The 24,303-nt window shown below is 57.5% G+C and overlaps 2 protein-coding genes across 5 annotated transcripts in view; both read left to right on the forward strand.

Moving 5' to 3' along the window:
- The window catches only part of SRRM3 (serine/arginine repetitive matrix 3), a 55,113-nt gene extending 44,432 nt beyond the window's left edge, over positions 1 to 10,681 (forward strand). For 2 of the 4 annotated variants that reach the window (XM_072752916.1, XM_072752919.1), the window contains 5 exons: positions 4,727 to 4,746; positions 5,724 to 6,115; positions 6,892 to 7,116; positions 7,221 to 7,358; positions 9,131 to 10,681. In XM_072752916.1, the coding sequence (XP_072609017.1) occupies positions 4,727 to 4,746; positions 5,724 to 6,115; positions 6,892 to 7,116; positions 7,221 to 7,358; positions 9,131 to 9,365 (1,010 nt within the window). In that variant the 3' untranslated portion in view covers positions 9,366 to 10,681. Of the gene's footprint in view, positions 1 to 4,726; positions 4,747 to 5,723; positions 6,116 to 6,891; positions 7,117 to 7,220; positions 7,359 to 7,694; positions 7,775 to 9,130 lie in introns of all 4 variants that reach the window. The other 2 variants (XM_072752917.1, XM_072752918.1) reach the window with 2 other exon arrangements.
- A 5,092-nt stretch (positions 10,682 to 15,773) lies between these two features.
- On the forward strand, positions 15,774 to 17,482 carry HSPB1 (heat shock protein family B (small) member 1). The gene is made up of 3 exons (XM_026019676.2): positions 15,774 to 16,572; positions 16,991 to 17,054; positions 17,163 to 17,482. The coding sequence occupies exons 1-3, from the start codon at positions 16,206 to 16,208 to the stop codon at positions 17,350 to 17,352; spliced, it is 621 nt and encodes a 206-aa protein (XP_025875461.1). The 5' UTR covers positions 15,774 to 16,205; the 3' UTR covers positions 17,353 to 17,482.
- The last annotated feature ends 6,821 nt before the right edge of the window (positions 17,483 to 24,303 follow it).

The following is a 24,303-nucleotide window of genomic DNA, read 5'->3' on the forward strand; positions in this document are numbered from 1 at the left end:
AATTCCCAATGCGGAGACCTTCTTTTCTTTTTTATTATTGCATTCCTGTCCCTGACCACTGAGAAGGTAGGTATCCCAGCTCAGCTGTGCGCCCGCTCGCTCCCATCTCCAGATAAGCCCCGCCACTCTGCTTGGTTTGAATGTGGTTTTCTCTCTCTTTCTCTTGATCTCGCTCTGGTTGGTTTTCTCCCCCTCTCCTTTTCTTTCTTTATTTTAGTGACTACTCATTTGTAAACTTGCATCTTTCTCCAAATGAGCTACAAAGCTATGTTTTCTGGTTTGTTGTTTGGTTTTCTTGACCTCCCCTCCACTTCCCACCCTGACAATGTTTCTGGTTCATTTTCCCCTTCCTGTCCACTTCCCCTGCTCCTCCTGACTCTCCCACCGCAACCCCTGCCCCACCCCCACCACCAGCCCCCTCCATTCCCTCTCTCTCTCTCATTTTGTTGTCCGAATGCATTTCTGTGTGGTTAGCATTCCAAATTTGTGTTCCCTTCCTGAACTGTATGCTGCGGTTGAGCCAATTTGATTTCTGTTGTCTGGAGTAGCTGCTAAGCACCCCCGCCCCTCTCCCCTGCCAGCCCCTGGGGCCCATTTGTGCAATAAGCAGTGGTGGAGGCACCTGTGCCAGGCCTCTTGACCTCCAGATCCTGGAAGAAGTTCTGGCTGAGGCCAGGCCTGAGGAAAGAGCCCTCCAGGGCCAGCTGTCCTGGTAGCAGGTAGAACTTTAGGTTGGAAGCTCCAGACTCTGGGGCAGCAGCTGGCACCAGGGCTGGACCTCACATCTCTATATTTTGGGTGTAATGGTAGCTGAACTTCAGAGGACCTGAGCTGGCACTGGTCTTGGAGGACCTACTTGGCAAAGTTTCTGTGGGGCAATTTAGGGGACAGAGGGGACTCTCAGCTCACAACCCCCCCCCCCGCCAGCCTGGACCACTACCCATCCCAGACAGGGGCTCCCTCAGGCCCCAGCACCCTTCTGTCTTCTGAATTTGAGTTTAACATTCAGAGTGAGTCAGAAAGGACAGTCAGTAGGGGCTGGGTTTCCCCAAGGTGTTGGAGCCTAGGTCCTGAGACTTGCGACTCCCAGCCCAGTTCTCATCCAGTCACAGTGAGGGTACACAGCAGCAGTAGGTCCTCAGGGACCCTGCCTCTCCATCCCTGCTCTTTAAACTGTTTTCCTGTTGCATCCGGGAGTAGCTACAGAAGTTTGACATCTCAGCCCTTGTGAGGCTTCAGTGGGCTTCCATTCTCACCTTTGGGAAGAGAAGGCCTGGCTCTTCATCCTCCCCTCCCCCCATGTGGATCCCAGGGGTAGGCGGTGAGGAGCTCACCCACTCAGAACATTGCTCATCTGTAAGTGGTGTCGGGAAGGCAGACAGGAAGTTCTTCAGGAAGGGAGAAATCACTGTCGGTCCCACAGGGAAACTGTGTCCCAGCTTGATGGGAGGAGTAGAGGCCCATCTTCTGGGAGGACCTGATGTGACCAGGGACCCAATAATGGGATCCTCAAATGCTGAGTTAGAGGAGGTAGTTATCTGAGGCCTGGGGGGAGCAAGGGTAAAGCATGCCAGATACGCATTGTTCTGGTCCTTAAAAATACCAGGATTGGGCTAGCACATCATCTCTCGCTACTCTTTCCCATTGTCATTTTCCCCCTCAAAAATTTCTTACATAGGCAAAAGAGAAGATAGCAGATAGCAAGTGGTACCAAGGAATAGAGGGACCCCTAGAAGCCTGGCTCAGAGACAGGCAAGGTGCAGAGCACTCACTCATTTGTTCAGGCACCCGCGAACCCATACACACACACACACACACACAAAGTCGGCACTTCCTGAACACACTTCCATGCCAGGCCCTGTCTGAGTGTCCATGCCTTGTGAGAGGCAGGCTTCACCTGGGTTTGAGGCCCTCACCTGCCAGGCTGGAGGATAGTTAGAGAGGAAAGCTGAACTGTGGATGGGGAGCTCTGCTCAGCACTAACACAACCTGGCACAGTCCCTACTGAAACAAGGCACAAGGGATCAAAGAGGAACGCACCTGACTCAGGGTGAGGGTCAGGCAGGAGAGACTTCATGGAGGAGGTGGTATTGAGCTGAGGGCCTATAAGCATTAGCCAGGCTGTGGGGTGAGGCGGTAAGGGCAGGGAAGGGGAAGAAGGAACAGCAGTCACAAGGAACAGGCTTCTAGAGGAGATCTTAGGAGGTCCCTGGTACAACAGTCCTGTCTAGCTATGAAATCCCATGGTGTCTGGACTTGGATCTCCCTAAATTCCTGGGAAGAAAGAGACCAAGCCAGTCTGAGGATGAGGCTCACCCTCTGGCAGGATCATGGTGACCCTTTCTCCAGGGAGGAATGGGGTGGATAAGGCCGTGAGATTGGCCGTAGGAGGCCTCCCGAAGGAAGGCACTATCTGCCATCCTGCCCAACAGTATCTTCCTCCCATCCTGCACCATCCTGGCATGTGGGAGTGCCCAGACCTTCCTGCACTGCTCTGACCCCATGCATCTGTGAGGGGACTGTAAGTCACATGTGCTCTCAAAAGAACCTCTCAACCCCTATTCATACCCATCCAGCAAAGACCCCAGTTATCCCCACTTTACCAAAGGGGCGACTGAGGCCCACAAGAGTTAGGTCACTTCCTGAAGGTCTCACAGCAAACTCATATCAGGGCTGATTCCAGGGTGTTCCACTTTGCCAGTTGCTATCATCTGAAGCGATCATCCAGCACTTGGCTTGGAGGAAGGGAAAGGGTTCGACTCTGAGGCTCACCAGGTGGGAAGTGTCCAGATGAGCAGAGGGGATCTGACGCCGAGGCATGGGCCTCAGCGATTGGGGGTAGCAGCATGACAGGGGTGGACATCCACCCAACCCAGACCCGACCCGTTTTGTTCCTAACATTCCTGCCACACCGCCAGCCCAACAACAGTGGGAAGTAGAGAGGGCCCCCACGGTGCCTGTGGGAAGGAACATGGAAGACCCCAGTGTCCTTCTCCCACTGCCTCTCTCCTGAAGTCAGAGAAGATGGCGCAGATCCAGAGTCTAGGTTAGAGCCAGGCAGGGTTCACAGCCATGTCCTGACACCCCCCTCCCACAGTTTAATAATATTCTCCCAGTTTGCCTTGCTGCCCATCCCCCTCTGGCCGCAGTACTAGCAAGGGCTTCTTAAGGGCAGGGTCCAGTGTTTCCTGGGTATGTATGGGTCACTATGCCTTGGTTCCCAGGGCTCCCCCACCTAGTATCTGTGGACAATCCAGGAGATAGGGAAGAACTTGGAAATGTGAAGATCCTGGAGGTTTCTTTCTCATGTGCCTCCTCTGGTGGGAAAAGGATGCTGAATGAGAGAACCTAGTGCTGAGGGCTTGGGAGCTGTAGGCACTGACCACCTGCTGGGGTGGAAGGGACATGTGTCAAGGGAGCCAGAGATCTCCCCCTGACGTCTGCTGAGAATGGAACTGCCATCTCAGAGGGGCAATGGCTAGTTAGCCCAGTTCCCATGTCTTCTAGCTTAGAATGAGGAGTGAGCTGGTGATTAGGAGAGTCTGGGTGCTCAGAGGGGCACCTCAGTACCCAGTGACATCCACTCAAAGCCCAAAGGAAACACGGGCTCTCCCAGGAGGCCTTCAGGGCCCATTTGACTCTGGACAGCTGCACACACCTGCTACAGCTAGTGTTCATTGGCTGCTTCAGCCACCAATCACGAGCTCTGTGCCTTTCCACCAATGAGACTGACTTCTTGGTTCTGCCTCCAAGCCCTGGCTGGATCCGGGCTTGCACAGAAAGGCCTTGGCCCCACCCTGCCTCCTGCCGGAAGCACCAGGGTTGTGTGGAGGAAACCATCTTGCCTCCAGTTTCTTGGTAGCTAGGTGCCCTGAGGGGTGGTAGTTGGTTTGTTGGCTCATCCAAAGAGCCTGCTAAAAAAGCTTGGCCCCGACCCTGCCCCTCTTTTAGGACTTCCTGGTTTGGCCCCCTACCCTTGTAAAGACGCTTATTCCTTCCTCAGCAAAGGGCATCAAGGCCCTACTAATGCCAAGTTCTATGATCAAAACTGAGTTTATAGAGCTGAATCCAAAAACAAAAAATCTGCCCTGGAGGTGCTCAAAGCCAAGTCGGTGCTGGTGATTGGGGGTGGGGTAGGAGTGGGGGACAGCTTTCCAAACAGATGAGTGTAATCAACTGTTATCAGATGGAAGCCCAAGGACAGGAGGAGGGGTCAGTTCTGTGACGGGAGGAGGATGGAGAGGGTGGTCAGGGTGCACAGAGGATCCTGGAATAATTGCTCTGGAAGGGACTTCAGGAAGCAAAGCCCAACCCTCTCATTTTGTGGATGGGGAAACTGAGGCCCAGGATGGGGAAGTGACTTAGCCAGGGTGACTCAGTGAGGTAGTAGCAGGCTCTCAGACCCCCTGGTTGCCAGCCAGGGCCCTTTAGATGGTACCAGGCTCCGTTTCTGGTTTTCTGGATCCCAACCCTTGTGTCCTAACTGCACTTTTGGAAAAACATTTGACATCTCTATCTGACAGTCACCCAAGAGGTGCCTGCCCAGGCCCGAGGAGCCGGGCACTGCCAGTCCTTCCTCCAGAGGCGGTGTGGCCTCCTCTCGGCCTAGAATGGGGTGGTTGCGTTTTTCTCTCTCTCTCTCTATCTCTCTTGCATTTTTGTGAATCTAATGATGAACTTACGCTACCACACTTTTCCCTTCTCTTACACATCTTACCTACTAAAGGAGGAAGTGCCACTTTATTGGTAAGTGGACGTTAACCAAGAGGGACTTAAAAAAAATCAGAACTTTAAAAAAAAAAAAAGGAAAAGAAAAGAGAGAAACAGAAAGACAGTCGGGTGCTACTGACAGCTCCACAGGTCTCTGCAGGGCCGGAAAACAAAGAAAGAAAAATGTTAACAGAAAAAAAAAAAAAAAATGTCAGTTCCCCCAGGAGTTCAGACATTGTTTTTTGGTTTTGGTATCTAATGACATTTGTGGATTTTGTTTTTTATTTCTGTTTTTCCTCCCTTTCTTCGGTTCAGTTTTGAGTTCAGTTGTCCCGCCCCGCCCCCACCCCCCATCTGTGTGCCGTGTGCCCCCACCATCCCCCTCACCCCCCCCACGCGCTGGGGGGGGCTTGGCCTGGGGGGGCTGGCCCTGGCCCGGCCTCCCGGTGCCCGCCCTCTCTCTCCTCTCTGCCGGGATCGTCCGTCCCATCGGGGGCCAATGCCAGCCCCCGTGCCCGTCCTGGAGCCCCCCCTCCGTTTCAGCCCCCCTCCCCTCCACCGCTCCGTCCCTCCTGTGTTTTGCATGCCGAGAACCTTGCATGAGCTGCACTGTTGAGGCCAGAAGGTGGACACTCAGGAGAGGCAGAGGCAGGGCAGGCGCGGGGAACCGTGTGTGCGATGCTCCGGGACTGGCAGCCCCCGGCCTGGGCCCGGTGAAAGCCCCCTCTCCTTCTCTCCCCCCACCCCACCCACCCGTTCTCTCACCCTCGACCTCGCTGCCTTCTCTTGGTCTGTCCTCTCTCGGCCTCTCCCTCTCCTTTCTCTCTCTCTGCCCGGCTCCGTCTTGTCTCTCCGCTTCCCTGACTTCCCCGGCCCTGCCTCTGCCTCTCTCTGCTCTGGACTCTCGACCGCCTCGCTTTTCCGTCTCTGCGGGCTCTCTCCCGCCCGCCTCCGTCTGCGCCTCCGTCCCCTCTCCACCCCCTCCGTGCCCTCTCTGCCTCTCTCCCCGTCAGAAGCCCAGCTCGCCCTCGCCCAGGGCCCGAGACCAGGCGGAGGCCGGCGCAACCACGCCGCCCGCGCGGGGCAAGGAGAGCCCGAGCCCGCGTTCGGCGCCGTCGTCGCAGGGCAGAGGAGGCCGCGCGGCGGGCGGGGCGGCCAGGCGGCGGCGGCGGCGGCGAAGGCGGCGGCGGCGCTCCCGGTCCTCGGCGTCCGCGCCCCGCCGCAGGGGCCGCCGGCGCGCCCGGCCCGCGCCGCCCCGGGGCTCGTCGCGCTCGCTCAGCAGGGCCCGCTCCAGCAGCGACTCCGGCGGCGGCGGCGGCGGCGGCGGCGGCGGCGGCGGCGGCGGCGCCCCCGGCCCGGGACCCGAGCCCGGCTCCGAGCGAGGCCACGGCGCGCACGGGAAACGGTGAGCGGCGCGGCCCCGGGTGCGTCGGGCGCCCCCTCTCGGTCCCGAGCATCTGCCCCGCCCTGCTGGCGAGGAACACTTGCCCCCACCCGCCGCCTCCGTCCCAGTGGAACACCCTACCCGCACTGACCCGCGTCCCTCCCCACGGCACACCTCCTCCCCCACAGCCCTGAACACCTGCTCCCGGCCCGCTCCTCTCCCCCACGCCCCCGGCCCGGACTACCCGTCCTGCCCCCCACCCCAGATCCCTCTCCCCCGGTGAAGCACCCTTCCCCCCCCCCCCCCCCCCCGCCCACTGACCCCTCTCCTTCCTCCTCAACAAGCCCTCCCTTCCGTGATCACGGCCCCCACCCAGCGATCGCTCTCCCTCCCACTGGTCATCCGCCTTCCCCACTCACTGAGGTCCCCCCTCCCTGAGCGCTCTCTCCCCACCAAGGAGCCCTCCCTTCCCCACAACGATCACCCTCCTCCCCAAGAGTCCCCCGCTCCCCATGATTCTCCTCCCATTGAGGAGCACTCTCCTCCCTCATTTGCCCGCCCTCCCAGATCACTCTCCCTACACCGGGAACACTCTTCCACACTTGTCACTACCGCACACCCCCACCCCGCCCCCCGCGCCTTCCCTCCTCCGGAATCGAGTTCGGCTCCAGCAACTCACGCACCACTTCTTGCTCATCCACACCTCCTCCTCCATAGAACTCCCGTACCGAGTCCCTGGCCCTCCACGGAGCCCACTTTGTCCCTGGCTGAGTCCCTGTCGCCGTGCCCCCCTCCAGGGCTAAGGAGCGGCCCCCGCGCGCCCGGCCGGCCAGCACCTCCCCGTCCCCGGGCGCGCACGGCAGGCACGGCGGCCCAGAGGGGAAGAGCTCGTCGCGCAGCCCCGGCCCCCACCCGCTCTCGTGGAGCTCCAGCCGCTCGCCCTCCAAGTCCCGCTCGCGCTCCGCGGAGAAGAGGACCCGCAGCCCCAGCCGCTCGCCGTCGCCCAAGAAAACCTTGAGCCGGTAAGTGCGGGCCCGCGGTCCTGCCGGGGGCAGGGCGGGGCGCGGCGGGGCTGGGCCCGGGCGAGCCAGCCGGGCCACGTGGCTCACTTCGGCCGGGCCCGCAGGGACAAGGACAGCGAGGGCCGCGCGAGGCACGCCGAGGCCGAGGCCGCCCGCGCCCGGCGCCGCTCCCGCAGCTACTCGCCCATCCGCAAGCGGCGCCGGGACTCGCCCAGCTTCATGGAGCCGCGGCGCATCACCAGGTACGAAAGGGCCCGGCTAGGCCACAGGAAACCCCTGGGGGACGGACGCACTGAACCCGGCGCTGGGAGGTGGGAGGGGAGGGGAGGGGAGGTTCCCGGGAGGGAAGAGGGCCTGGAGGAGGAGAGAGGTGAGAACTGGACGTGTTGAGGAGCGCAGGACTGAGAAGCCCACAGCGGGGAGGGGGCTGTGTCCTTGGGTCTGGGTGGGCAGCCGCAGGCACCGACCTGAGCTCCCGAAGATTCCAGCCAGCCATCCCTCCTGGAGCCCCTCCCTCTCTCCATCCTCCCCACATCCATCTCCTGGCAATGATGTCTCCTTTTCTCCTTCATCTCAAGGTCCAGCCTGCAGAGTGGCCTGTGGCCGGCCTGGGGGCCGGGTGGACCCCCTCCCCACAGGCTGCAGGGGAGATGCCCATGTGAGCTGATCTGGCTCTGTTCAGCTGTCATCTGTCTGCCTCTCCTTTTGTCACTAACCTCACTGCTCACCTCCCAGCCACCCCAGGGTGGGGGAGGGAGGGATTTGGAGGAGGGAGCACCAGCAGCCTGCTCTCTGGAGCAGCTGTGGGAGGTCTCGTCCCTTCTACTCAGCCCTGCCCCAACCCAAGTCCAATGGGGCTGTGTGGAGGGTGTGGGAAAATACTGCAGAAGCCACCTCAGAGTTTCTGTGCCAGGACTGGAGGGTGTGGGCCTAGGTATCCCTGTGAAATTATGGTCTATGTTTGTGGAAATCAGCCTGAAGCCCTAGACCCCTGACTTGGGGTAGAGGGCTCTGCCACAGGCCCTGATGGGCAGGCTACCTTGGGACATTGGTGTGTCTCTCTGGATCTGGGTTCTCATGTCTGCACAATAAGCAGGGCTCCCTGAGTGTCTTTTCAGCTCCTACATGGACTGATTCTCAAACCAACCCTTCCAAGTCCTTGGTGATACAGATTGTAGCTGAGGGAGGAAAAGGCATTACCTTCTCCCCTAAGCCCAGAACAAGAGGCCAGATGGCCAGGATTGGGACACTCCTTCAACTGGCCCACACCTCGCCCATAGGCGGAGGGTCCTAGAGGACTGCCCTGCACCTTCCACCTGGCACCTCCCTCAGCCCCTTTCCCAGGCTGCCTCCTCCTCCTCCCACTAACGTACACCTGTTTTCTTCCTCAGAATTAACCCCACGCCATGGGGCACTGTTGCTTCCTTAACCGCTCTCTTTTCTTTTCTCTGGGTCACAGCCTCCTGGCTTCAAACTAACTCTGGGCCGGTGGGAGGTAGTTGAGTGAGGAGCAGGGGCCAGCGGGACTGGGCTGGGCCTTGGGCATGGGCAGCAGCGGCCAGGGGTCTCCTTCTTGTTTCCTTGAAGTGACCTGACAAACCCAAACTCAATTCTGGGGGGGAACAGAGAAGCAGGGCTGGACTATATCCACAACCCTTTCCATGCCCAGAAACCACAGCTTAGCTTCGTTGATGGGAGCTGTTTATATTTAAGTTTCACTTATCCGACAAATATTTATTGAGCATCTACTCGGTGAAGCAGAGACTTGGTCCCCTTTCCCTGAAGACAAGGGGAGGAGAAAATGAAATGACCAATGGAAATTGGCAAGAGACCACTGAGTGTCTGATCCTTTTGGGGCAGGGGGGCACTCCAAGCCAGAGCTCAGGGGAAACTGAGGCAGGGAAGCCCTGGCCACTGCTGGGGAAGGGCTGGGGCCTGAGTGAGGGCCAAGACAGAGCTCAGGGTGGAGCTCAGGGACTTGAATGGCCTATAATCAGCTTTTCCCTCCCGGCAGTGCCCGGAAGCGTCCCATCCCCTACTACCGGCCCAGCCCCTCATCCTCCTCCAGCTGCCTGAGCAGCGACTACTCAAGCCGGAGCCCCAGCCGCAGCCCCAGCCCGGGCCACAGCCACGGAAGCTACAGCAGCCGCAGCCGGGGGACCCGCAGCCGCACGCGCAGCCCCTCCCGGACCCCCAGTCCCAGTCCCAGCTATCACAGCCGAAGCAGCTCAGAGAGTGGGGGCTTCTGAGCCCAGACAGACCCAGCTTGATGCCCCCTGGCATAGGGCAAGGCAAGGGGTCAGGCTCCAGGGCCTGTGAGGGGGCCTGCACCCCACCGCTCAAAGAGGTCCCTGGGCCAGGGAAGACCTTGAGGGTGGGTGCCATGCAGCTGAGGAGGAGCTGGGTTCTGCTGCTTCTAGAGGGTCCCCACCCCCACCTCCTGCCTGCCCACCACATCCAGGGAACAAAGAGCCGTTGCGAACACAGGGATCACCCTGTCCCCCTTTCTGCTTGATGCCAGCTAACCAGGCTGGGGACAGCTCAGTGGACCCAGGGACACCTTGGAAGGTGCCAGACCTGGGAGCCTCCCCTACCCACTCCACAGGGCCCTCGGCTCCTCTCTCTCAATGGGCAGACAAGGAGGTGGGAAGGCAAGCAGGATCTAAATTAGACAGAAGGAAGAATGGCCTAACCCTTGGTGCGTCACCATCCAGGCTGGGGAGCTGCTTTCTTCTGAGCTGGCTGCAGGATCCTGGCTGAGGGCTGGAGGCAGGCCCCACAGCCTCCCCCAACCCCTCCCCTGGCCCGGGAGTACCCAGATGACTAGGTGGGCCCCTAAGCCCCAGCCTGAGGAGCAGGGGAGCTCACTCCTGGTCCCACCTCTCCTCTCTGGGCCAGGCACTCCCCTTCAGTCTTTGCCCCATGCCCTGGGACAAGCAGCCAGGCCTACAGCATGACTAGAGGTGGGACAGTCAGACCACACTGCATCTGACCCTGAGGTCAAAAGGGGTTCAGGTCAGGAGGTGGAAGAGAGAAGGGGTAGATGGAAGAAGAGCCTGTAAGGAGTATGGGGGGAAAGCAATGCAGTCTGATGACGGAGCAAGCCCTGGTGTCCCAGTGTGCCCTGTGTCTGGGACATTGACCAGATGGCAGCACAGGGTCACAGGCATAGAATAACATGCACTTCAGGGCCTGCCCAAGGGAGCACTTCCTTCTTGGGGTTTGGTGGGGAGGTGGTGAGTGAAGGCTACCCAGAGAAGGGTGCTACAGCCCTTTGAAGAAAGGGTAAGATCTAGACCGAGGGCCTTGGCCTGGGGCATCGATGGGGAAGCAGTGGCCCCCAGCCCTCTTCTGCTGCTCCCAGCCCACTCCTCCTGGGGCCCTCAGGGATCTCACAAAGTCTTCCTTGGCCCAACAGGGCACATGCCCTGGGCTCCCATGGGGGGAGGGGTCTGGGGTCTGGTCCGGGTTCCCCTTCTCCCTATATTCCCCTCCCTCTTTCTCCGCGGTGCGGATAAAAATTGGACTCCAATAAAACACTCGGTGCCCGGATGGCAGGTGGTGAGATCAGGCCTCTGTGGATTTGGGCACCTGGGGAGTGTGGGGAGGACATAAGGTCCTGGGGTCCTTCCCTCCAAGAAGTGAGAGGGGTGCAGACTCTATCCCAGAGAGAAGATCTGGCACCAAGGAGCCAGAGCCCCGTGCATCCATCCCCCTGCCTCAATGCAGCAGCAGAGCACACAGCTTAGTGGGGAGGAAAACCAGGGACCCAGGAAGACTTTCCTTTCAGCCTAAACACTCTGGGGGCTTTGAACACCACCACTTCCTTTCCCATCATTGTCCTTGACACCAATACAGCTGACCTGCCTCCTTGGGCCCTCCATGCATGACCTCTCCATCTCCAAAAGTTCCAGTGAGCTCATGGTCCAAGACCTAACTCAGCTGCCTCCTACTCCAAGGAGCCTTCCTGATCCCCAGCTACAGTGGCGACTCTCACCCAGGGGTCCCTCCAGCTCTTTTGGGTTTGTCCCTGCCTTTAGGGCCCCAAGCTCTTTTTCGGCTTATTTGTTGATCTCTCCCTAAATCTGAGTCTCTGGAGCCCAGGCCATGCCTTCTTGGCCTCTGCCTCCCCCAAACAGGCACCCTTGAGATGTCTGTCAAATGAGCAAAGAAGTGAACCTGGAAGCCGGAGTGAGGCAGTCCAGAAACTTTGGGGGAGGGGAGGGACCAAAGGCAAGGTGTGGTGGTGGCAGATAGACACTAGAGGGCGAAAGAGAGGAGGAAAATTGCCTGTGGGTGGCGGGCCAGGAGTGGCGCAGAACAGGCTGGAAGTGAGAGGGAGAGAGCCCTGGGGGAGGGTCCATGTCAGCCTGGAAACTCAAAGCTCGTGTCCTCAGTGCCCATCCTGGCTACTTAGGGAAGCAGTGTCCACCCCCTGCCTCCCTGGGGAAGGATGGGGAGAGTACCAAGCCCCTGCCCTCCCACGGACTGGGAGTTCAGCCTGAACTTTCTTCTAACCTTGGGAAAAGGGAAAAATATCTCCAGGAAGGCAAGCAGGAAAACAGGAAACTCTGGTAGCCAGGGGTGGGGGGATGGGGCATGCGTGTGGGAGAAGCTTTCCAGGATGTGGGCATCTGGGGTGTCCTTGGTCCTCTCCTGGTGTCTCTCTAGTTGGGAACCTTAGGGACCCCTCTGTCCTTCCCCTCCTGATACACACTGCAGCCGAGACTCTGGCTGGGCAGGGCTTGCTGCGTCCTTTTAGATATTTTCTCTTCTCCTTAATTGGTTTCCTGCAGCCCCAGACCCAGGGTAGCAAGCCACAAGTGCACACGGGTGTCCCAGCAAGCATCTCCCATCCCCTGCCTCTCTGAGATGCTCTTGGAAGCCCCCTAGCCTCCCACGGGCTTCTGGGCTGAGGGTATATTCAGCAAACCCCGCCCTACCACCAGGCACCCCCACCGTTCTTCCTTCCCTAGGCCCCTCTCTGCTCAAGGACATCCAAGATGTTGAGAGTGTCCCAGCCTTAGGGCTTCCCACCCCCGCAGACACCACAGGGGATGCCAGGTCCTCCCTCATCCCCCCCCCCCTCCACTCACCATACACACTCCCCCTCTAGCAGTATTAGATGGCAGAGCAGGCTGTGCAGACGGCCTGGGGGGAGTGAGGGCAAGTGGAGGAGAAACCTGATTCAACACTCTGGAAAGAGCCTTTGAGAACATCCAGTCCAATGGTCTCATTGTACAGATGAAGAAAATGAGTCACGGGAGCCGGCTCCTGGCCAAGGTCACAGAGCCAGAGACATGCAGGTCCCCAGACTCCCAAGCTAGACATATTCTTTCTGCTAGACAGCAGGGCAGGAGGGGCCAGAGAATGGATCCCTGGCTCCCCCCATGACGCCTCCTTGGCTTCCCTTCAGTGATGAAAGGAGTGAGATGACTACCCAAGGCTAGCCAGAAGCTTAGTGGATGTGCAGGCCAGAGAGGGACTCCCAGAGAGGCAGTGTCTAGATGCTTCCAGAAAGATCTGGTGCCCCCACCCCCATGTGCTCTAATTACTTCTGCCCACATTTTTAATTCCCAGTAAGCCCACTGACTGGCACAATCCATCAGCTGTCAGGTCTCTCCAGGGAGCTCCAGCAGCTGCCTGAAGGCTCTCGCGCTTTCTCTGAGGCTAAGCCAGGGAGGGAGGGGCTGGCTCAGCCGAAGTTGGCAAAGGCCTTTCAAAGGTGTGGCTAGTGTGGCCAAGACCTTGGGCTCAGTGCCAGGTGAGGAGGCTCGGAGGCTGGTCGCAGGCTGCTGCAGAGTACCGGAGATTTGGGGGCTAGGGATGAGGGGAGGGGCCCCTCTGATCAAGGAATCCCAGACTCTGGCCTTTTCCCTTCCCCCCACTGCCCCTGTAGCTACTGGGAAATCCCTGGAGGTGGAGTTGTCCTCTTAATTCCAGAAAAACTAGCCCTGACAGCTCAGTGCCCAGAATGATAGAGTGGAAGATTGTCAAAGAACACTTCGGCAGGTGGGCAAATGGGGGCTGACATCCAGCTCTTGCTCCTCTTGCTCTGTGCCCTGGGGAACAGGGGTGCCTGGTCACAGCCAAGGGACTCCAGAGAGGCTGGCCCAACCTTCCCTACCCCTTGACTGCACACCTCCCCCTGTGCCCACCAGCCCACAGCCTACAGCCCTCCCCAGACTCCTTAGCAAATCTCTCCTCTGCTCACAGAGAGTCAGGAGGCTCAAGTTCCGATCCCTCCACCCCCTTACCAACTTTGTGACCTTGCAGGAATTCCAACTCAGTTTTCTCATCTCAGAAATGGGACTCTGATAAGATACTTGGACTTGCTATAAAGTGCATACAACTGGGTAATTCTTATTAGCCTAAGTCTCAGCATCCAAAATTAAAGGCCCTTTTTCCTTAATAAAGATGAACACTTACTGAGCACCAGGCACTTCCCACACATAACTGCATTTGAGATTCACCACAACTTGGAAAGATGGGTGCGTTATTACTACCCGCGTTTTTGTAGATGGGGACAGGGAGGCTTAGGGAGGTCAGCAGGCCAGTGAACAGCAGCACCCAAGGTCAAACCCAGCCTTGACTCCAAAACCCAGTTTTTCCTGCAACCCTACCCCCTCTTACCATCACCCAGAGCTACCCATGTCCCCTCCCTTGTGATTGGCAGGGTCCCCCAAGAACTGACTCAGTGAAGATGGATATGAAGTCTCAGTCCTTCTTCCCCCACCCACCATGGGCAGACAGCTGGGAGCTGTTGGGCCCTGGTTTACACAACTTCCCTGGCTGAGGCAGCAGGAATGGACCCTCTCTGCCTTGGCTTCAGGCAAGATGCAGGGAACTACAAAGGGAGCCTCTGTCTACAAAGGGTTGACAGGCAAGACAGCCCAGCAGCCCCCACCAAAAGCGTGGCTGGGCCTGGAGGAACCACACTTGAAAGCATCCATGACCACACCTGACAGCTCCTGTAGGGTGGGGCTCCTGGACTCCAGTCTGGGCCAAGGTGGGCAAGCAGGGGCAGATGAGGGCCCTCCCTGGCTCCTGACCTCACCTCGGCTTTATAGAGTTAGGAATGGGTGGAGCTGGGAGTGCCAGGGAAGGAAGGCCTGGGACTTGCTGAAGCTGAGACCCTTTGGTGGGGGGCAGCCAATAGCTAGAAAGAAAAAAAAAAGAAAAGAGAAAGAGAAAGAAAGAAGAAAAGAAAAGAGAAAGAAGAAAACAAAGGAAGAAAAAAAAAGAGCATCCAGGAGCTTCCTTTTTAAGAGGAAACAGACCCCAAGAAGGCATGAGATTTGTTGCTACCCCCAGCTCATGAAGGAGTGGCTCGAGTCTGGCTTTTAGATTCTCAGGTGTCCTGGGCAGGGCAAGGCCCCCTATAAACTGGTGGGGGTTCAGCATCAGCCCAGCCCTGGGAAAGGGGCAGTAAGCAGAGTGGGCCTCAGAAAGAAAGTAAGTAGGGGTGCCTGGGTGTCTTAGTGGTTGAGCATCTGCCTTTGGTTCAGGTTGTGATCCTGGGGTCCTAGAATCGAGTCCTGCATCAGGCTCCCCACCGGGAGCCTGCTTCTCCCTCTGCCTATGTCTCTGTCTCTCTCTCTCTCTCTGTGTCTCATGAATAAATAAATAAAATCTAAAAAAGAAAGAAAGTGGAGGACTCCAAGGTGGGGGTCCTATGAGGGTAAGAGCCCCTGGCACTAGACAGGCAAGAGGATTACTCTGCTGGTGTCTTATAGGAGACAGTGCACTACTCACTGTATCTCCTTGAACTAATTTCCTCATTTCAAAAAGAGGGATAACGGTGTAAAGCCGGAGAAGGAAGACTGGAGGGGGGGGGCTCATGCCTGCAAAGGGAGGGAGGGAATGTCAGGATCATGGCAGAAGCCTATGTGCAGCACCCTTTCTCAGAGGTGGGAGATCTGGGCCTGGATCCCACAGGTGGTCAGACAGGAGGTGGGGGGGGGGGGGGGTCAAGGGGCAGGCCTCGGGCTCCAAGCAAATTTGAGTGAACTGTACTGCCTGGAGCTCTCCTTCCCTTGGTCCTGTGCGAATCATAAACAAAAGGAACTTGGACATCATCCTCTGCAAAACGGGGAACGGAGATCTAGAGAAAGAAGAGGCCTTGTCCCAAATCACAGTAGGTCAATAGCAAAGCCCAGGATAGATCCATGGTTACTGCCTTACAAGTTCCCTGTCCAGGGCTCCTCAAGGAACAACAGACATATGGGGGGATTCAACAACAACCTGCCACCTGATGCCCTCTTAGCACAGGGCTTCTGACCTGGGTCACTGTCCCTGCAACAGGGATACATACACATTCTCTTTCCTCCTTCCCCAGCCCTTTTAATTGCACATAGATAACATAACAATAGTGAACAATTAGCAGGCCCTGGACTAAATAAAGTCTTTACTTGCATAAAATTGCTGAATCCTCACATCACCCCAATGATGCAAGCATTTTTATTACTATCATCATTATCATCATCATCATCATCATCATCTCCATTTTCCAGATGAGGAAACCAAGGCCTAGAGCCTAACTTGCACAAGTTCATTCCATTAGTGGCAGAACAGGATGTGAAGTCAGATCAGTCTGGTTCCAGAGCCCACACTCTTATCTGCAACACCAGACTGCTTTTTAAGACGTTATTTCAGGGACGCCTGTGGTTCAAATCCTGGCTCTGTCACTTCTAGATACATGTGGTCTGGGACAAGCAGCCCGGCTTCTCTGGGCTTTGTCCTGCGGACAAAAAGGATGGGACTGTCCCCCAGCCGCGGCCCAGGGGTTTTGCGCCCAGGCCGGGGAGCGCCGGGCTGTGGGCACTGCACCAGCACCAGTGCTCCAGTCATTTGTTTTCTGGAACAAGAGAAGGTTCCAGATGTGGGCAGGGCCTTCCGCGGCCCGCCCCCGCCCCGAGTGCAGGGGGAGGAATGCAGGGGGAGGGGCTGCCCCCAGCCCGTCATTGCCTTTAATAGAGACCTGAAACACCGCCTGCTAAAAATACCCGGCTGGAGACGCATAAAAGCGCTGCGGGCCCGACGCCCCGCACTTCTCTAAGCTTCAGGCGGACGCGCAGAGCCGAGCCAGCATGACCGAGCGCCGAGTGCCCTTCTCGCTCCTGCGGAGCCCCAGCTGGGACCCTTTTCGCGACTGGTACCCGGCCCACAGCCGCCTCTTCGACCAGGCCTTCGGGCTGCCCCGGCTGCCGGAGGAGTGGGCGCAGTGGTTCGGCCACAGCGGCTGGCCGGGCTACGTGCGCCCGATCCCGCCCGCGGTCGAGGGCCCCGCCGCGCCCGCCGCGCCCGCCTACAGCCGCGCGCTCAGCCGGCAGCTCAGCAGCGGCGTGTCGGAGATCCGGCAGACGGCCGACCGCTGGCGCGTGTCCCTGGACGTCAACCACTTCGCCCCCGAGGAGCTGACGGTCAAGACGAAGGACGGCGTGGTGGAGATAACTGGTGAGCCCCGGGCCTGCGCGGACCCGGCTGGTGGGGCGGGGAACTGGGCAGGGAAACTCCACCCGGGACCCGGAAGACTTGGGACTCAGCGCCCCTCTGGCCGGGAAAACGCTCTAGTGAGGGAAGAAACGCCCCCTTCCAGCGGAGACCCCCCACAGCCCCGCCCCCAAATGACCAGGTCTCCCTGGTGCTGGCCCTACTCCCTGTCCCTAAGCCTCGGTCCGCGGAGGGGGCGTGTGCGCTTTCTTGGCGCCGCGCCGAGCCCCACCCCACCCCACCCTCCAAAACACTGAACCCAACTTTCCAGAAGCTTCTGAGGGGTCCTGAAGCAGTCAGACCACCCCCTGGGGCGTGTGTGGGTTTGGGGGGGCTCCTCCGAGAAGCTTCTGACCTCATTCTCCTCCCCTCCCACCCCCAGGCAAGCACGAAGAGAGGCAGGATGAGCATGGCTACATCTCCCGCTGCTTCACTCGAAAATACACGTGAGTCTTGGCCCCAGATGGAGGGGGATGCAGGGAGTGGGGGTGGGGGGGTGGGCAGCGGTACGCACAGGTGTGTAACTCTTGCCCTCCCCCTCTCTGCTTGTCTAGGCTGCCCCCTGGTGTGGATCCTACCCTGGTCTCCTCCTCCCTGTCCCCTGAGGGCACTCTCACGGTGGAGGCTCCGATGCCCAAGCCAGCCACCCAGTCGGCAGAAATCACTATTCCCGTCACCTTCGAGGCACGTGCCCAGATTGGGGGCCCAGAAGCTGGAAAGTCGGAGCAGTCTGGAGCCAAGTAAAGGCCTTAGCCCTGCTTAGCCCACATCCTCACCTCAGTAGCCATCACTGACCATCCCTGCACACTAACCTGTATGCTCTTTTGATACATTTACCTTTTGTTTTTCTCAAATAAAGTTCAAAGCAACTGCCCGCCACTGCTTCAGATCATGGTGTTTGTGGAGGCCTGGGGATTTACTGGCTCACACATTGATCTCCTTTGCTGAGGGCCTCCTGTGTGTGTGCCAAGCCCCATGCTAGGCCCTGTGGGTACAGTGATGTACGGCAAGGGCATACCCCAGCTCTCTAGCCCGGAGTCCGTTCGTTAAGAGAGAAGCAATGATCATAATCAGCAATGATAGGGGAAACCAGGAGAGGTGGCTGGCCCACACTGGGGCACTTGGGGACCCCTAGACTGAACTCAGGTACAGGGGGACAGAGCAGGGCTGGGGTGGGGGGAGAGCTTCTTAGGAGCTTAGAGTCCCTTGCTCACTGAATTTGAGATTTCACTCTTCTCCCATAGAAGGGCAGGACCATATAGAAGGCATGGGAGGTATGGCCTTCCAGGTGACTTTCTGAGAGGAGGTTGGCCGTGTTCCATCTCCCATTGCTCATGCATGCAGGATGAGGCCGGGGCCCTAGGGTCAAGGGCATTCTGCAGAGAGTGAGGGCAGGGGGCCAAGGTTTTGGTGGAAGAGAAGCAAAGACCCTGACAGGGAAGATTAGCACAGGTAGGAAGTCACACCTACCTAGGTCCTCTCCTTTGCCTTCATCCTACCCACCACCCTCTCACCTGGCCCAAGAAGGGTTTGGAGGGACCTGAAGGAGGGGTAGAGCAGATAGGGGCTTTAGAACCAAGTCTCTGGTCCCTAAGAGCTTGAGAGATCACCATCTCTACTCCATCTCCACCTACTAAGGTCACAGAGCCTGAAGCTTTGGCAAGACACCATGACATTATTTTCTAAGCCCACAGCCCTACTTTCCTAGGGTCTCTGAGAGAAGCAGCACCCTGTAAGGAAGAGCCACGCGCGAGCCACCCTCAACACCACCCAGCTTCTTAATTTCCACTCCCTGGTGTGGGCTCCCTTGAGATACCACAATCTGGAGCAGGCAGGAAGCCAAAGCAGGTCCCAGCCCTCAGAGGCCTCCCTGGGCCTGGAGGGAGGCCAACAAGGGAAATAAACACATGGAACAAGGGGTGTGCTGGCCCAGCTGGCAGCGCAGGTCTGGGCCTACCGGCCAGGGCACTGCCCAGTCACTCCAGCCCTACCACCATTCATTTCCTGAGCTCCAGTCTCCTAAATCTGCCATCCTCCTCCCTGACAACAGACATGCCACATCTCAGGTGTCTCCTGGACATGTCCACATTCCTGCGGTCACAGCTGAATCAGTCTGTCTATGGCTCACCCTTGCTCTGCTCGCCAGCTCCTTGCTGGCTGGCAACAGGATGGTCCTGGCCTGCAAGGGTGTGACTGCCTCCTCCCATCTTGTCAGTCTTGTCAGATCAGAGCGAGCAATAGCAAGGCTGCCAGCTTGTCTGCCAGTGCTCTGGAAGTGTGGGAAAACTGACGGCCAAGCCTTTGACAAGGTAATCCTCACATCAAGTCTGCGAAGAGGTGTGGTAAGTCCTGCCTAACACCTGGGCAAAAGAGAGCCTCAAAGTAAACAGACTTGCCGAGGTCCATGCAGCTAGTCCTAGAGGGGCAGAGGGACATCAGTGTGGCCACTGGCAGTGGAGGGGAGGGTTATATCAAACAGGAAGACTGGAGAGGGGAGGGGATGTTGAAGTGTTCCATATGTAAAGCTCTAAGTGCTTCTGAAAGAGACTTGATGGGACCACAGGAAAAGGACTGGGATGCAGCACTCCCCACCCCCTCTCCCCTCCAACCCCACTCAAGGGAGCCAGGCTGCAAGTGACCTGCAGGGAGCCAGGGCCACAGCCTGGGACAGGTAGGGGTCAGCGCTCAGGAGGCTGTCAGTGCCTATCATAGGAGTGAGTCCAAAGACAACGGCTTTGAGGTCTTGGAGGACCAGGATGGGCACACCTGGTGAGTCCCTGCACTGCTGTGGGGCAGGAACAGTTCTAAACTTCTCCGGGCCTTTCAGCGGGTGCCTCATTCTATAGGCCTCTGATGTCCTTCAGGTCTGCAGACTCAAGACCTTGGCCTAGACCACTCAGCTGAAGGGTATGTTTTTTAATTTTTTTAAGATTATTTATTCATGAGAGACACACACAGAGAGAGGCAGAGACATAGGCAGAGGGAGAAGCAGGATCCCTGCGGGGAACCCAATTGGGAACTCCATCCCAGGATGGAGCCCAGGATCACGACCTGAGCCAAAGGTAGATGCTCAGCCACTGAGTAATCCAAGTGCCCAGGTGAAGGGTATCTGAGGGGCAATACTCTGTGCTCCAGGCTGATGACTAAGGCTTCTTTGAGGACCTAAAGTGCCTGTGGCTGCTGGGCACCCTGCACTGGCTCTGGCTTCCCTAAGGATCTGTGGAGTACACAAGCCATCCTCAGTTCCAGGCCCAACCCTGGGTCTCTCCTTTTCTCTCTCCCTCCCAGTTGTGAAATTTGCCCTCCCTGTTGCACTTCCTCTTGGCCTGGCACCCAGCCCAGTTCCAGTCTCTGCTCAAGGGGTCAAATGGAGGAAACAGCTCAGTGACCAGCAGCATTATGCCATTAGCAAGAAGGCGGGACATCCTGTGGCATCTTGGAGTAAGAAAGATTTCCAGAAATGACCCTTGGATAGGCAAGTGGGAATGGTATGGGCCAGGGCTGGCAGGCTGGAGGAAGAGCAAGAGGGCAAGTGAGGGGGGTGGGTGGGACCAGTCTCAGGTGGGGGCAGTGCACTGACGGCCATGCTAAATGCAGGCTACCTCAGCATCCCCGCTTTAAAAATAAGGGTCCTGGGCAGCCTGGGTGGCTCAGCAGTTTAGCAACTGCCTTTAACCCCGGGGCATGATCCTGGAGTCCTGGGATCGAGTCCCACATCGGGCTCCCTGCATGGAGCCTGCTTCTCCCTCTGCTTGTGTCTCTGCCTCTCTCTCCCTCTGTGTCTCTCATGAATAAATAAATAAAATCTCAAAAAAAAAAAAAAAAAAAAAAGATCCAGGGCAGCCCGGGTGGCTCAGCGGTTTAGCGCCGCCTTCAGCCCAGGGTGTGGTCCTGGAGACCGCGGATGGAGTCCCACATCAGGCTCCCTGCATGGAATGGAGACTGCTTCTCCCTCTGCCTGTGTCTCTGCCTCTCTCTCTCTCATGAATAAATAAATAAAATCTAATAAATAAATAAATAAACAAACAAACAAACAAACACGTACATAAATAAATAAGGGTCCAGATCTTAGAGAGTGGGTAGAGGAACCAGTCAAGAGGCAGGGGAGGATGTGCTGCTGAGGCGTTTTGGGCATGGGTACTGCCAGGGAAAGGGGGAGAGGGGGAAAGGAGGTCAGGTGTGGGGTGACAGACTGGGATGTGGGGGTGCAGGGGGCAGGGGAAGACAGGGATCTGCTGAGGCCCTGAGCCCTGGATTCTCATGGCTCTCTGCCCAGGGCTTGCTGACCTGTCTCTGCAAGGTTGGACAGACCCTACACCTCTGCTGCTGGAGGAGTGAATTGTTTCCAGGGAGCATCATCTTCCCTGCTACCACCGAGGGTTTGCCAGGCACAGACTGCTCTGTGGAGAGGGTGGTGTGGGAAGCAAAAGCTCCTGGACAGTGGCTGCAGAGGTCCCTAGTGCTGGGTCCAAAGGGCATGGTCAGAGTGCCTCTGTGATGGAGGGAAGGGCAACCAAGCAAAGAAAGGAGAGGAGGGTCAGGTGGGACTGGAACCCTGCCCAGGGACTGGCCATGGGGTAAGACACCCCAAGCCCCCTGGTCTGTTGGCAGCCACCCAAGCACTATTCCACCCTGGCAGAGCCTAGGTCTGGGCAGGAATCAGGATGGTGAGGGTCTTGTCTGCTCAGTTTACCCTGGATTCCCCTATACCTCCCTCCCCTGCCCACCCCCCATGCACACAGTGGGACCTGGGGACTTGGGACAGCCCTGGAGCTCAGACTTGGCCTCTGGCCCAGACTTGTATAGCAGCAATAAGCTGCCAGCTCAGGACCAAAGCAGGGAAGAAGCTGTATGGGTGAAGGCAAGCCTAGGCTAGTCTTAGCCAGGATCTGGCACTGGGCCTGGTGAAATGGGGGCTAAGCCCCACCCCCATGCTGCCCTCCCAGAAACAGGAAAGTGGCCAAGCATGGGCCCTTCACCCCAAAATATGTACTGTCTATCCACCAAACAATGCCCCTGTGTGCCAGCCCTGACGAGCACAGGGTTCCATGGGCGGGGTGGGGGGGGGGGCGGCACATACACGTGGGAAATATCTCCATCCCAGACACAATCCTCTTAGCTAAGGGCTCTAAGTCCTCTCCACCTCTTCCACCCGGCCAGGTGACTTTGGATTTCACTGTGTGCACCTGATTCTATATCCCAAGGATGAGCCATGTCCTCATGGGCTTCTTTTTTTTTTTTTAATTTTTATTTATTCATGATAGTCACACACACACACACAGAGAGAGGCAGAGACACAGGCAGAGGGAGAAGCAGGCTCCATGCACCGGGAGCCTGATGTGGGACTCGATCCCGGGTCTCCAGGATCGCGCCCTGGGCCAAACCGCTGCGCCACCCAGGGATCCCTTCTTTTTTTTTTTTTTTTTTTTAAGATTTTGTTTATTTATTCATTCATGACAGACACAGAGAGAGGCAGAGACACAGGCAGAGGGAGGAGCAGGCTCCCTGTGAGGGAGCCTGATGTGGGAGGATGAGAGAGCCTAAGCCAAAGACAGATGCTCAAACACTGAGCAACCCAGGCACCTCCATCCCCATCTTTTTTGAGGGGTAGACTGAAGGCAAAGGAAGTGCCCAGCCAGGGCTCCCAACATCCAGAGAGAAAAGGTCTTGTTGTCTGGGGACCCTGGGAAAAACCCACCACCCCTGCAAGGAGTCTTGCAGCATCATGACCCCCTCCATCCTTCCTTCCAGTCTTGCACACATACTGGCCTGGTACATCACTCTGTCCAAACTGTGGTGGCAGTGGTTGGATCAAGATGCAGCACTGGTGGCCCAGAGGCTGCCTCAGAGTCAGAAAGTCTATCCCTCCACCCTCCCCTGGGCTGAACAGGGTAGAGTCTACCAAGAAGGCTTGGATTAAAGACAGGATTAAGGTGGCAGGAGCAACTCTGTGCAGGAAAAGCACCGGGCTGAGGCCAGTTCTGCCCCTGTTGAACGTATGGTCTGGGATCCACCATGCTCTGGGCTCAGTTTCCATTTGGGGGTCTGGGTGACCTCTGAGGCCTCTCTTGCCTTGTTGTCGGCCCTCTGCAGGATGGGAATCAAGGGAAAAGCATGAAGACTGGCAGCTGCCCAGGGTCTCCTAACAATGGTAGGAAGGCCCAAGTCCCAGGGGTGCCCAAGGATATAAGGACAGCTCTCTGCAGGACCAACAAGGGCCTGGCATTGGGAAGGCCTTCAGTCTTGGTCCTGACCGCAGGGCAGGTCTGGGTAACCCTTTCCTTCTCACATTGTTCCCCCCGCCCCACTGCACAAGAGGGGCTGAAAGTCTTTCTCAGAGTTCCTCCAGAATGGCTGCTGAGTCTGTGTGCTCAGGCTGGTGGGACAATGGGACAGGGTAGTTGAGGATTTATTTAGGTGAATGAATGACCAGAGAGGTCAATGAGCCTTCTCCCCAAAGCCCCCCACCCCGAGTTATCACACCCTCTCTCAGCCCTCTCCAAGACCCTTCTGACCTCCCACTGCCCTGGTTGCTCTTCCCTGTCCCTCTCTGATTGAACCTCCTTACTCAGAGCCACCCCTCATTGCAGCCCCCTTCCCAACCTCAACCCTCTTCTCTGAGCCACCCCCTTTCTCAGAGTTGTCCCATTTTCTTTTAGGATTCTATTTATTTATTTGAGAAAGAGAGCGAGCACTCACATAAGCGCAGAGAGGAACAAAGGGAGAGAAACCCAAGCAGACTCCATGTTGAGCATAGAGCCATGGGCTCCAACAACCCAAGAGATCATGACTTGAGCCAAAATCAAGTTGGATGCTCCACAGACTGAGCCACCCAGGCAGCCCAGAGTTCTCCCATTTTCACTGAACCCCTACCCCCCATCACTGTACTTTCTCACTTCACCACACCCCCTTCCTTCATTGAGCCTTCCTCCCCCTCTGAAGCCCACCCCCACCTCTCTGAGCCCTGGTGGGTGAGCTATGCTTTTACAATCCTCAGTGTTCAGTGGGCCTGCTGAACATCCTGAAGACCCCTTTCTCTGAGCCTGAACAGTGTGACCAGCCTGAAAGCCTTGAACCCTGGGAGTGGCCCCCAATCCTTCAGCAGGGGTCCTGGCACTCCAAGGCCCTGGGTCTGAGAGGTTCTGGAGGAGAAACTAATCCCTACCACGCAGGCTGCAAGCCCTGCCAGCTCTGTACGGGTCAAATTTGGAAAGGAAGCCTAGCCTAGGCCCCACCTGCAAAGGGGAGGGAGCAGGGACAAGGCAAGCCCTGACTGCCCCCTGCAAGATCCCCTGGGGTTGGCTGTCCCCATCTTCCCCTCCCTTCCCCCAGGCCCAGACAGGACTTTTTTTTTTTTAATTTTTTAAAATTTATTTATGATAGTCACAGAGAGAGAGAGAGAGAGAGAGAGAGAGAGGCAGAGGGAGATGCAGGCTCCATGCACTGGGAGCCCCACGTGGGACTTGATCCTGGGTCTCCAGGATATCGCCCTGGGCCAAAGGCAGGCGCCAAAACGCTGTGCCACCCAGGGATCCCCCAGACAGGACTTGTAAATGACTGCCCCCTGGTGCTCTTCCAGAGACACTCGGATATCTAACACTGCCTACCCCAGAACCTTCAGGAATCTCTGCCTAAGTTCTAGGTCCTGGCAGGCCAAGAGCAGAAACGGCAGTAGACCCAGTCTTGGAAAACACT

The sequence above is a fragment of the Vulpes vulpes genome, chromosome 3, assembly GCF_048418805.1.
Source record: "Vulpes vulpes isolate BD-2025 chromosome 3, VulVul3, whole genome shotgun sequence".
In the NCBI taxonomy this organism is placed as follows: domain Eukaryota; kingdom Metazoa; phylum Chordata; class Mammalia; order Carnivora; family Canidae; genus Vulpes; species Vulpes vulpes.